This window comes from Seriola lalandi, unplaced genomic scaffold, assembly GCF_002814215.2.
Source record: "Seriola lalandi dorsalis isolate HSWRI2012SDOR001 ecotype SW California unplaced genomic scaffold, Sedor1 jcf7180002054926, whole genome shotgun sequence".
NCBI lineage: Eukaryota > Metazoa > Chordata > Actinopteri > Carangiformes > Carangidae > Seriola > Seriola lalandi.
In genome coordinates, this window is record NW_019525478.1 from 359634 (window position 1) to 372627 (window position 12994).

The 12994-nt window shown below is 42.7% G+C and overlaps 2 protein-coding genes across 4 annotated transcripts; both read left to right on the forward strand.

Annotated features, from left to right (window-relative positions):
- Positions 1-174: 174 nt before the first annotated feature.
- hmgxb4a (HMG box domain containing 4a) lies at positions 175-6175 on the forward strand. 2 transcript variants are annotated; one of them, XM_023431695.2, is made up of 13 exons: positions 175-247; positions 912-1017; positions 1227-1363; positions 1503-1578; positions 1673-2257; positions 2456-2659; positions 3601-3779; positions 3911-3992; positions 4113-4177; positions 4323-4419; positions 4836-4999; positions 5173-5295; positions 5453-6175. In XM_023431695.2, exons 2-13 carry the CDS (start codon positions 981-983, stop codon positions 5495-5497), a joined length of 1794 nt encoding a protein of 597 aa, XP_023287463.1. In that variant the 5' UTR covers positions 175-247; positions 912-980; the 3' UTR covers positions 5498-6175. The 2 variants fall into 2 exon arrangements, with proteins under 2 accessions (XP_023287463.1, XP_087026173.1); XM_087170047.1 differs by lacking the exon at positions 175-247 and adding an exon at positions 331-723.
- Positions 6176-6906: 731 nt separating this feature from the next.
- Positions 6907-11581, forward strand: LOC111673783 (GTPase IMAP family member 7). 2 transcript variants are annotated; one of them, XM_023431650.2, is made up of 3 exons: positions 6907-7056; positions 7509-7648; positions 9156-11581. In XM_023431650.2, exons 1-3 carry the CDS (start codon positions 7032-7034, stop codon positions 10005-10007), a joined length of 1017 nt encoding a protein of 338 aa, XP_023287418.2. In that variant the 5' UTR covers positions 6907-7031; the 3' UTR covers positions 10008-11581. The 2 variants fall into 2 exon arrangements, with proteins under 2 accessions (XP_023287418.2, XP_087026172.1); XM_087170046.1 differs by having other exon boundaries at positions 6917-7056; positions 7506-7648.
- Positions 11582-12994: the final 1413 nt, after the last annotated feature.

The following is a 12994-nucleotide window of genomic DNA, read 5'->3' on the forward strand; positions in this document are numbered from 1 at the left end:
CTGGATTTCGTTGTATTATACTATACTTATTTCAATATCAACATTTTAAATGAGAGCGCTCCTTGTAATTGCCATTGTGAATAATAGGATACATTGAATTACAGCTTTAGCGAATGTGTTGCTAATATTGCTACTTTACCTCACGCTGATTGGTTGCATTATCCAAGCCCCTCCCCTACACGGACACGTATTGTTTCGCCGATAAAAGATGGCGACCGGACCCGCGTAAATTGGAGATCTCATAGAGGTAGTAAAATTGAATAAACACATTATTTCCTCACCTCCCGGTGTTTGTAAACTACACATGCTATCATTTCAGGGAAGAAGAAGACATAAGCAGAGTTGAATGCATGTCTGCCACTGTGTTTTTGTCCACTTGAGGCGACCGCGGCCTAACTGTGGGTGAAAGCCTCGGGCTTTCTTTAGCCGCTCTCACCGGCCAGCTGAGGACTCGCTCGGCGGGACGGAGTCGAGTGCTGGAAATGTTGGGAATGGGGAGCTAAGGAGTCAAAGTGAATGGAGAGGGGGGTGTGTTTGTGTATCTTTACAAAAGTAGGCGGGAATTTGTTTAGCTATCATTTTTGTACTCTTTTGTAGGCGACAGACCTCATCATTAACGTGATATTACGCAAATGGCATTTTTTCCTCAAGTTCTCCAGTGTTGTTTGGACGGCTCAGTGTAGTAGTACTAACCAGGAATAGCTGCAGCAACCAAATAGCCATGTAGGTGTAGTTACCTTTGTTGATGTCTAGGTAACGTTAAAAGATGTTGTGAAGTTTTCCACTTTGTTACCCTGAACTGCTGTTATTCTTTATTTTGGGGCAGAATCGATGCTATTATTACTACTGCACCAATATTCAATACCTTAACTTTCTTTTGATTGTTTTTTTTCTCTGTGTTCACTTAACAGGTCATTATCCTGCCTTTTTGTTGTCAGTGACATCCTGTGACAAGTAAACGTGTTGAAAAAGGAGGAACCATGGCTTTTGAGGAGATCAAGAGCAAAGGAGGAATGGGTAATGTCTTCTTGTAATGTTGTTTTGTGGTGTTCCTATTGCACAGGCTTATGAAACATATGCACTTCTGTTTGTATGCTAGTTTGCGTTATGAAGGGAGAACATGCCAAGAAACGTAACAAGACTCATCATATAGGCTGTTAAATATTGCACACGTGTCGCAGAGAATCAAGTTTTTACCCTACAGGTATGGATGTCTTATATTTTAGATGTGGGGATGGATGGAGACAGGGGCCTTGTAGCTGGTCGCAGCCAGAGAGAGAAGAGGAGGTCGTACAAGGATCTGCTAAGAGAAGAGGAGGAGATTGCTGCTCAGGTCCGAAAGTCTTCTAAGAAACGACCCAAGGTAAGTTATGTCTCTGCAATAACTTGATTTAATAGTTTAATATCACAGAAATCTTTTTAGATATTACAGTGCTATTGGACATTTTAATATTTTGAAAAATGTATATGAATTGGTAAGTAACTGTGTCGTTTCCCATCAGGATTCAGAACTGTTCATGCTGGGGGGGGACTCACACAAAAAGAAGAAAAAACATAGCGATGACTACTATTACAGAGGTGAGATGTTGATATATTGTAATAATCTTTTAATTCACCAAAAATTGACTCTTAACTGCATTTTTTAATTTGTTCTTTCTCTTCCGTGTGCCAGACCATGATGGTTCAGGCCCACCCCCCCACAAGAAAAAGCACAAGTCTGCAGACCGCTCCCCACCTCTGTCTTCCCCGTCATCTTCCCACCCGACAGATACAGCGATGGGCCTCCTGCAGGCCATCACCTCTCCCCTGGCCACAGGTTCGGACCCCAGCCCCCACTTACACAAAAAACCCTCCTACCCCTCCTTCTCCTCACACTCCTCCAAGGACCGTAAACGTGAGGGCAGCAGTGGCAGTGGAAGCAAAGGGAGCCACTCCTTCTCTCACTCCCGTCCTGTCTCTTCCTCGTCATCTTCCTCCAAGAAGCACTCTTCCTCCTCAAAGTCATCTCTGTTCCACGGCGGAGCTCCCAAAGAGGAGCCTTTGACGTTACGCGAGGCCGACGGGCTGAAGATGAAGCTCATCATGTCGCCAGAGAAAGAGGAAGGAGAGACATTCCCGTTCACGCCACACTCATCCAAAGGAGGTGCGAAGAAAGAGAAGGATAGAGACAGGATACAGCTCTCCAAGTCACCCAAGAAGAAGCTGCAGCAGAATCGAGATCCACTGCCTGTAGTGGGCAAAGAGGTGGAGGTGGAAGGTGAGAAACCTAAATGATGCTCCAGGAGATGCAAGTCATGTTATTGTTTAGTCAGTAACAGTTGTCATCCAAATATACCTGGTTACATATAGTCTATGATCAAGATGTGTCTCCACTGGTAGGAATTGACACTTTGAACTCGATGCTTTGTCTTGTTTGTTAATACATGTGCTCTGTGTTGCTTTGCTGTTAAAACAGGTCATTATGGAGGTGGAATGGGAGATGATAGTTCTTCATCTGGGGGTGAGCTGGAGGCGGGAGAGCTAGTTATAGACGATTCATACACACACCTGTCAAAAAAGAAAAAGAAGAGCAAGAAAAGCAAGAAGAAAAAGGACAAGGAGAAAGACAGAGATAAGGATAAAAGTGGGAAGGACAAGAAGCACAGCAAAGGATTTGGAGGTGAGTTTATTCATTTCTATTACCGTCATTTCCAATTAGCCACAAGAGCGCCTCTCTACTGGTCGTACACAGAAGGACCAGCACATCAAGCCCCTTGTCTGTCCAGCTGAAGCTCCCATGGCCATGGTGCTTAGACACAATGTGAAGTGATAGACAGAGCAACCGTTGATATGACTGACACGAGGAAACCCTCTGCTCAGTATTTGTGCACTTTAGGTTCTTTGTGGGTCACTTTCAACTGACAGCAGTCAGTAGTTGTGCAGATGGCAGGCAGTGCAAGAGGCTTCTAGGGGCCCAGTATAATTGTGCCAAACATTAAAAACATTTGGCCTTTTTGAAATGATTTCTTTTAACATAAACACCTTAAAGAAATCATAACATGTATAAAAACTTGAATGGATGTGTGAGGCCTTCAACACAGTTTGTTAGGTTTGATAAAATCTGTGGATCAGGGAGGGAAGTCATTTTTCTTTATTATACTATATTATTATTATTATTATTATTATTGTTATACTATTAAACTAACTGCACTTCACTACTTCAGCTCTAATGATAGTATCATTGGTATAATATTGTGATAATATTGTTTACAGTGATATTTTTTGGCTAGAATAAATTTAGACTGGAAATTTGACACTGGCACATTTGTAGAAAGCTTTGAGGATTGCAAGTGTAACTGTGGTGTAATGCTTCATTAAATACTGTGTAAACTGTGAAACAGAAATGAGCAGTATAAAGATATCAAATTTTCAGTTTTGTCTTTACATATGTTGTGTGGCAGTATTTGGGTAAGCGGCTGCTTCTTCACTGAACCCAGTGTGAAAGATCAAACTGAACTATTGTCTGAGTGTGTCGGTTCATCCCTCAGAGTTTATATATTTTCAGCTTCTCTAACCTTTAACCCTTGACCCCTGTCATAACCTCTGTATGACTTTCTGCAGACTCGTCGAGGGGCCACAGCCACTCCCATCCCACTGTCACTCATAGCGCTGTTGGTCCGATGTACGCCATGGGCACACCCATCCCTCCACACCACCATCAAGGCAGTGATGGAGTGACAGAGAAGAAGAAGAAGAAAGAGGAGAAAGATCGGGAGAAGCACGAGAAAGATAAAGATAAGGTAAATATATTTCTTTTAGGGTTGACAGTCTGTGTTCGAAAGTAGAGAAAATGATTGTATTTGTTGAGTCCAACCCAGTACAGCTGTTTTTCTTTCTTACTTTATTGTTTCTTTTCCTTGTCTTCATTCAGCCCAAGAAGAAGAACACAACAGCATATCAGGTGTTCTGTAAGGAGTACAGGGTCAACATAAATGCAGAACAGCCAGGACTGGGTGGGTCAAATACTGACGTACAGAATAACTCTCTTGTAAATACAGCCGTTGGCAGACTGTCCTGTTAAGTATTACTAAAAGAAACTGTGTTAACAATATGTTTGTTTGTCTAATCTTCAGTCTTTGGTGAGCTAAGCAAAAAGTTGGCAGAGGTGTGGAAGGCGATGCCCGAGAAAGACAAACTAGTACGTTTTTTTCCCTTATTTGTATTTAATACTGGAGAAAGCGTTTGGGGGAAAAGTTGAATGTGTAATGGAATATCACTGTTAATCTTGCAGCTGTGGCGTTGCACTCAGCGTGCCGTGTTTTCTGTGTGTTCTTTCTGTGCAGGTTTGGAGGCAGAAAGCTCAGTATCTGCAGCACAAACAGAACAAAGCTGAGGCCACAACAATCAAACACAAGAGCTCCAGTGAGAGCAAAAGCAAAGGTATTTTAAAGAGACAGGGCTCCGCACTAACTTTCTCACTGGTAGCACATGATTTGGTTACAGCCTATTTCTTCATGAAGGAGGCTTTGAGACCTCCTCTTCTTTAATTATGTTAAACAAAATTTATATCACTATATTTGTAATGAGGCACAATTTACTGGGAGATTTAAGAAATACTAGTGTGATATGGCCCCGGCCCATTTTAACCCCTTTGAAGTTGATCATTTCGTTCTCCCCCTGAAAAGAAGTGGTGGAAGAGCTCAGTCTGTCGGGTGATGCATCGGTCCTGGCAGGTTTTGTGCTTCAACCATTTTGGTGTCAGTCTGGAGCCCTGAGAGATTAATAAGAAAACTGTGTAATCTCAGTATCCTCAACTCTCATTACTGTTGTCTAAAATTTGTCTTTTGTCATAAAAGTTGTTGCAACAGGAACAGGGATGGTGTCGCCGAACAGAGCTCCCGCCGCTATGTCTCTGTCCCCTGCACGAGTCCCAGATGTTGATCCCATCGATGCAGCAGCCCACCTGCAGCTACTAGGAGAGTCCCTGTCTCTGATTGGGCATCGACTACAGGAAACAGAGGTAAGTCTCCACATGCAGTGATTCTTTTAATCTATATCTAATATCTAAAATAGACAACAACAAAAAAGAAGCTTTAATTTTGTGCCACATTTTTGATTATAAGTCTGACATTGAGATGTTTGATCTGTGCAGTGGAGTAAGTGAATCATGTGGGTGATGCTTCTTTGTGTTAGGGGATGGTTGCCGTGTCCGGGAGTCTGTCTGTCCTTCTCGACTCCATCTTGTGCGCTCTGGGGCCGCTGACCTGTCTCACAGCACAGATACCACAGTTAAATGGATGCCCTCGAAACGTCCTGGTACAGTATTGACATCGTTACTTTGGGGTGGTGTCAGCTTCCTTCTTCACTTTCACTTTCACTTTCACTTTCACTGCTCCCAGGAGATGCAGACTTGGCAATGATCATGTACGCCTCTGTTGCAGCACTCTAACACAGCTCTCTCTTCTTACATCAGTCAAATACATTGGACAACATCGCCTACATCATGCCTGGCCTGTGAGTAAAGGACGATAATCAGTCTGGAGTCGGCAGATTTGACTGGATTGGTTCCCGTACAGGAGTGACCCTCGGACTTTAATTTAAGCCACTGCTTGGCATCTGAAAACTTGGATCTTTCTAGTGTCAACATGTTTTTAAAGTGTATTTTTTTAAAAACCTCATTCTCTTAATTTTCTAATTGTCATACTTTTTAAATGAAACATTTTACTGAACGGGCTAATCCTTCTCGGCATGTCAGCTTAGTTTTACTGTTACTGTACAGTGTGATGTATGAATGGGTGTGTGCCTTCACTGAATGTAAGTGTGCATTAGTTTCGCTGTTAAGGGGGTGTGGTTGTTTGGTGTCCTGTACACGTCTTGGTATATTTGGATTTTTTTACTGAAATGTACAGGAATAGTTAAGTTCTCTTTTGCTCATCATCAACATAAGATAATGTATTTAACACCTGCTTATTTTTTTTTTTCTTTTACCATGTAAAAAGTACTGTCATGCCTTCATGTTTTATAGATTTGATATTTTACTGTGGATACAGCATTTACACTTTGACTGTACCGTAGTGATAGAAAACACCTTTGGGGTGCAGCCTTGTGTTAATCAAGAGCTGTTCGAGCAATTCACTGTCAGAGCTTCAGATTTAACAAGATGGCAACATTAAAATAATGATCTGTTCAGCCATGATGCAGCTTCTGCTATTTTTATTAGATGATGGACCACTCACATTGGTCCACACTGAGATATCTCAACAAGCTTCTGGATGGATAACCGTGAAATTGTGTTTCTGGAGCCCAGAGGATGAAGCCGGCTAACTCTGGCGATCCTTCACTTTTCCTCTTGTGCCACCAGGACGTTCACATTTTTAGTTTTTTCAGTAGCTGTGAAATTTGTTTTCAAACTTTCATGCACATTTGGTGCCAGTTAGCAAACACTGTCATTGCAACACACTGAACTTAGATGGTGAACAGTGTAGCTACTTAACATCAGCATGTTAGCATTGCCATTATGAGCCAGTTAGCATGCTGACGTAAACTAGCTCCAAAAGCACTACTATGCTAACAGGGCTACTAGCATGGACCCATCTGTTATCAGTTAGATATATAGATACTACATTAAATGCACTTTTTCATTTTAATTACAATAACCAATAGATTAGGTACAGCTGGGTAACAGACTAACAATAAAGTAAAATTGAAAATATATGTTGAAATATGCAAAAAACAAAATAAAAGTAATAATAAGTGGGAGGGGTGAAAATCTAAGCTGTTGTAATTCAAGCCTCTAAATTGTGATCTAAAAAAAAAATGGGTTTAAGTGATTAAAAAACTATGTACTCATTTTTACACCGGACCCTGCGCGGTCCCCGGGCCGCAGGTTGAGAAACCGTGCCTCAGCCGCCACAACAGATGGAGCTGTGTTCACCTCTGGAGAAGTGGCGAGTCCAGGACCAGAGGCGGGTCTGACTCAGGCTGCAGGAACCAGGAAGTGTTTTCTCATCCCTGATTCAACACTAACCACCGGCAGCGAACAGGAGGAAGAAATGTCCGCGTCTTCTTCACAGTCAGGTAAGTCCCACAGTTCATGTGTAGATGACTTGTGTTTTCACTAACCGTGTCTGAGAGACACCAACAGGAGAGAAGTCAGTAGGCGCGGCTTCCCGCTGCGTGTTTTCGGGTAATCGTGCGGTTTGACGGCAGCTGCAAAGGGCGCTGTCACTTCTGGGGAAATTTTTATTTTTTAAAGCGGTTCTGGCTTCACGGACTGATGACATGATATCATATCAAACAGCACGCAGAATGAACAGATAGGCTTTTACTTGTTGTACATGCACGCACAAGGAGGTTATAGGAGTTCAAGTAATGTTATCTTTATGCATTTAAGAAAAACTTGTGTAGCTTCTCTCTCAGTGTGCAGTCAGTGTGACATATAAACAAAACCATATACAGTGAAAATGACATTTTCTTTCATCCCCCCCTCCACTGCTGTGTATCCTGGGCCTGTTCCTCCGGATAAGCAGAGCTGAGGCTGGTGGTGCTGGGCCGGGCCGGGGCAGGAAAGAGACCAGCAGTCAACACCATCCTGGGCCTGCAAGACTCGGAGCAGGGCACAGACGCCCAGGAGTGTAGTAAACACAGAGGAGAGGTCGCAGGCAGACAGGTGAGAGTGAAATACACACAGAAAATACACCTGCAGTAGTACATATAAGGCCAGTAAGGCAAGGGTAATAAAGACGCATATCAGAGGCTTTTACACAAAACATGTCTGGATCATTATTATCAATATCACATTGTGGCTTTTACAGGATTTTAATCTCTCCTGGGCAGTGACCACATCTCTGATGAACAAGTTTATAAGCAGCAGCAGCAGCAGCAGCTTTATCTGGAATGACATCAATTGACAACCACAGTTAGAAAAAGGCACCTTAAATTTAAAGTTTTTTTTGGATGCAAAATCAAATCCAGTTGCAAACATTATGGCCAAACTAAAGTTATAATCCTTAAGACCTCAGATGTGGTCGGTTCGGGAACACTTGTAGTTACTGGAGGAAACTCTAAGAATAGAAACTTGCTTCTCCGTCAGCCAATAAAGAGACCATGATGAAGGACTGAATGTGTCGTTGGAATTTGTTGTAGCTATAATTGTACCAATGCAAACATTGTCCAGCTCATAAAACCTGGAACCAGCTCTTTTGGATTATGTCATTATGTGACATTCATTCAGCTCAGTGTAACCCTTGTCCAGACCATTTGAATCCAGTGCAGGGATGGCTGAACACTATATAGCAGAGGCAGCTAATGGGTATAAATACATGGAGTGGCTACAACAAGAGATATACAGCCATAAATTTGATTGAAAATGTTAAAAAATTAAAACTTAAATAGAGGAATGCAATACTCAAATCCTGACACAGGTCATTAAACTCCAAAAAGTCTGAAATTAAAATAAAGGAAAATAATATCTTATGTTAACTGTAAATTTATTGTAGGTATTAAATTTGAGTTTTAGACTGGTGGAAAAGAAACGAATAACTCGCTAATAACTCAACAGTAATGATGCTGTTTAATGTCACTTTATTAACAGACACAAATTTAAAAAATAAAATAAACAATCATTGTGCAAAGTGTTGTGGGCTAAAAGGTCTGCACTACTAGACATGAAGAACATGTTATTTTCCCTCTGATTATCTAAAAATTAATCTGAAATTCTGTAGTAGGATTTAGAAAATGTTTAGCAGTAATAGGAAGTAATAGTTATTTCTACATGCAAAATTAGTGGTGTAGTCCTGGTGTTCACATCTGAATTTTCTGCCTCTATTTTAAAACATCGTTTACAGGAGAGCAACAACAAAAGTCTGAGTAAAAGAAATCATTTCGACATGGTTTGGTCTTAATTTTGATTTATTGAGATCTTAAAAAGCATTAATTTTTGTGGGTACATATAATATATATATTTATACATCTGCATATTTGAGTACATACATGATACATGCACCACATATCTGCATACACAAATATTTACTGTCCAGCTTTCCATGGATTACTGTCACCTCCAGTGTAATCTATTCAAATCCTACTTGTCCTATCTTCTATTTGCTTACAGTAACACATCAGTGACATCAAACACTGTTCAACCTTGATGTTATGCTTCTGCCGGCTCTGTGTAGGTGGCTGTTGTCACCAGTCCAGCCTGGTTCGGCTCCGACTGCGACCCAGAGGAAAGGAGAAAACACATCTCCTCCTTCATCGCCTTATCCAGCCCGGGGCCACATGCCTTCCTGCTGTGTGTCCCTGTGAATCAGCCCGCTGACGGAGAGGCCAAGGCGCTGGCTGCCCTGACGACGCTGTTCGGCCCCTCCGCAGTCACCGGAAACACCATTATACTCTTCACCCACACGGAGGAGCTGGAGGAGGACGAGCGGCTGGAAGAATACCTCGTCACTTGGCGCAAGGACCTCCAGGAGCTGGTGGAAAAATGCGGTGAGCGCTACCACACCCTGGAAACCCGCGGTGGGGAACCGGAGGAGAGGAAAGCTGTGGAGGAGCTGCTGGAGAAGGTTGAGCAGGTAGTGACGGAGACACGACACTTGAGCTGCCCTTTGTACCGAGAGGCCGAGGAGAGAGTGAGAGAGAGGCAGGTAGAGATAGCGAGACAGAGAAGAGCAGAGGAGCTGAACGACCAGGTGTCTCCCTCAGACTCACAACCAGAGGAAAATGTTACGGAAGAGGAGATGGAAGCGGTCCGGGCGGAGGCAGAGAGGAGCGTGGGAGACCTCGACGTGGATATAGATAGTATTTTCCCCCCTGCCGATGTCTCAGCCTCCTCCCCCGCTCCCTCTTCTCTGTGGGAGAAGCTGACGAGCTGGGTGAGGTGGCTGACTACACTGGTGAGGAGGGAGGCCTTGTTCGGAGCCCTGGTCGGCCTGTTCGTGGGAGGGCCGTTCGGGGGTATGGTGGGGGCCACTGTGGGATCAGTGGCTACCGAGGTGGGGAGAAGGAAAACGCAGAAAACTAAATAAGAGATAATCTCAAATTTTAATATATTACACATTAAGTTGCACCTTAAAGTCACTTCACTGTGTTCAGCAAACCGGCGTATTATTAAGCTAGGGGCTCACCAGCTAGCACTTATAAGGATAGTATTTATGCCTGACCACTACACTATTAATCACCACTCTGTATTAGCTGATTACTTTGTTAATGGTAAACAAATTGTGCTTAATGGACCAGTAATAACACATTAATAGGAACAATGTTTGGGTTGCCAGGTTTGAAAAATCCCTTTGGCTGGTGTTCATCTTCCTCTGGAATAATTTGCTCTGTGTTATCAGTTAGCGTCTTGATCCCTCAACCTCCTCAGCCACTAGTTATTAATACAAGCTACAAGTCATAAATGTAAATGATTAAATTCTCTCCAGCTACAGTAATACATTAAGTCTGGGAATACAAATGTTGTTAAACCTGTCGTAAGTATTTTCTTCGGCCACTTGGGGGCTTTAAACAAAACATTGACACGTCACCTTTTTACGTTTATATGGCGAACTTGTTAGCAAATGCTTGCTAATTTAAACATCCAGCAGCATTAGCATTTATTTGGACTCGTGTTTCTGGTGACCATAATGAATGTAAAAGCCCAATATTCACTTTCTGGTATTTCTTTATCTTCTGTTTGGCGCTGGGCAGATAGTGCACAGTGGGTTTCCAGAGGTTTTCCCCCTGAAAACAGCTGCTTTCAGGCGCACACATAGGTCGTAAAGATGGACGTAGCCTCCGTGACGTCACCTGTAGGTTCTGAAGAGCGTTTTTGAAGCTCAGAGTGGGCTGCTCCGCCGTCGCCATCTTGGCAGTGTTTGACTCCGCCCCTAATTCCCGGCCAATCCACACAGGGCAAAGAGTTTGGGCCTCTGTGGAGCTGAGACGTCGCTGCATGCCGGTTTGTGGTAAGCATGCGCTCACCCACCTGTCACTCAAAGTCGCCACACCCTCAATTATACATAACTTTAAATTTAAACTGGTGAATTATATAAAAATTCACCCCCGTACTTTTACCACAAAGAGGGAAATTAGCTTTTTTTTTTAAACCAAAACCGTTTTTTTGTACCAGGCTTTTCTGCACTTCTCTGTTGGCTTCAGGAGAGCTGTGAGGGGGAACTACAACATTAAAGTTTCCATGAAAAACAAAACAAAACAAAGTGTTTAAAGACGTTAAAGCTCTGCAGAGCTGAGTCATGTCATAATTATCATTTATTAATGCAGCTTTAAATAAATCGCATTGTTGGAAGAAACACAACAGCCGAATAGATTCATCACTACCTGGCGGCCAAGTTGTTTTCTCACAAGTGGCTTATTATTGATCCATAAAGAAATGATACATTATTTTATTAACCGTTAAAGTGATTAGTTACAACTGTCACACACTTTTTATGAAGGGGTTAGAGCAGATGGTTAAAAACACTCAAAGATGCAATACTCAGAAACATCCACAAGGGGGAGACATTGACTATAATATCTGAGAAGTTTAAATGCTTGAGGTGAACTGAGAGATACTTATTTCCTGCTTATCAAGCAAATAAAAGCTGCTGCTTTAAGAAGATTTCACTGTTATTTTTATTGAGATCTTTGAATCTGAAATGATTCATTCTTATAGAAATGATCAAGTTATGGAGAATTCTGTCCAGTTTATAGATGGTCAGAAAAGGACAGAGGTGAACTTTAAGCATGAGGTTTTTTCTGTATTTTCTGAGATGCATGATTATGAAAAACATCATTTTGCTGGAGAGTGAGGTGAGAGGCTAAAGATAGCTGCGGTGCGAGGAACAAAAGCCCAGGATTCCTGCTGCTTAAACTCAGCTGAGCATAAAGCAGCCGCCTCAGACGTCCAAGACTCTCTCTCCCCCTCACACAATGGCAGGTTATGGCTTTGACATTGATGTAATTGATACTCTGCTAAAACCGTCAGTCATAACCCATCCTTACATCTCTCTCTCTCTCTCTCTCTCTCTCCCGCACTCGTTCGTTCTCCCTCTGTCTCTAAACTGCCGGCGGCTCTGCCTCAGGAACAGCTAGGCGTTTCCGAATGTGGGTGGTCCGGCCGGGGTGGGAGAGAGAGAGAGGGAGAGAGAGAGAGAGAGAGAGAAAGAGAATTAAACCAGCTCTCATGTTTCCCAAAAAGAGAAGGGAGGGAGGGAAAGACGCGAGAAAGAGAGAGTGGGGAGAGAGTGAGTGAGAAGCAGCGAATGCGAGGGAGAGAGAGAGAGCGAGAGTCAAAGGCAAGAGAACAAGCTCTGGGACTACATCTGTCTTCCAGATGTGGCCTCCACAGTTGTCTGAAACAGGAAAAAAAGAAGGTTTTAAAAGTAAAGGAAAATTGGTGCTAAACAGTTTTTTATTGTTAGGGATTACACATACAGTATAGACTACATTATACAGCGCCGGCTTAAGGATCCACCAGCCAGGTTATGCTGCCCCTTTTTTCTCTTTATGAGGCAGCAATGAAACAGCATACCAGACCCCTTGAAGTTAATGTATATGAAAGAACACCTGTCCAAATATTATTCAGTCCTGGTGGATACACATCACGCATAAGGCAGAGAGAGAGAGAGAAACGATAGAGTTGGCCTCATGGAGGAAAATTAATGAGAATTTTCTGAAGGGAAATTTATTTCTCGAGGAAGACAAAACACAAAAGTATCAGAGATCAAAAGTAGCACAAATCAAGGCCAGAGTGTCGGCGGTGGAGGCCGGTATCAGCGCTGGAAGTTCAGACCTCACTGGGACTGAGAGAATTTAAAAAAATAAAAATTAAAAAAATAAAGAAATGCAGAGTTGATTTGTGCCTGTATGTGTTAGCAAAGCCAGAATCTGAGCAAACATGCGAGGGAATCACCAGTGAGCCATCATTAACACACAGGCTGTAACTTCTGCTCCTCTCCCTCAGAGCAAAAATGTTGTTCTAAGGGCCTTGTGGTCCCTCGTCGGATCTGAGTGGGGGTGGTGGGTGGTGGTG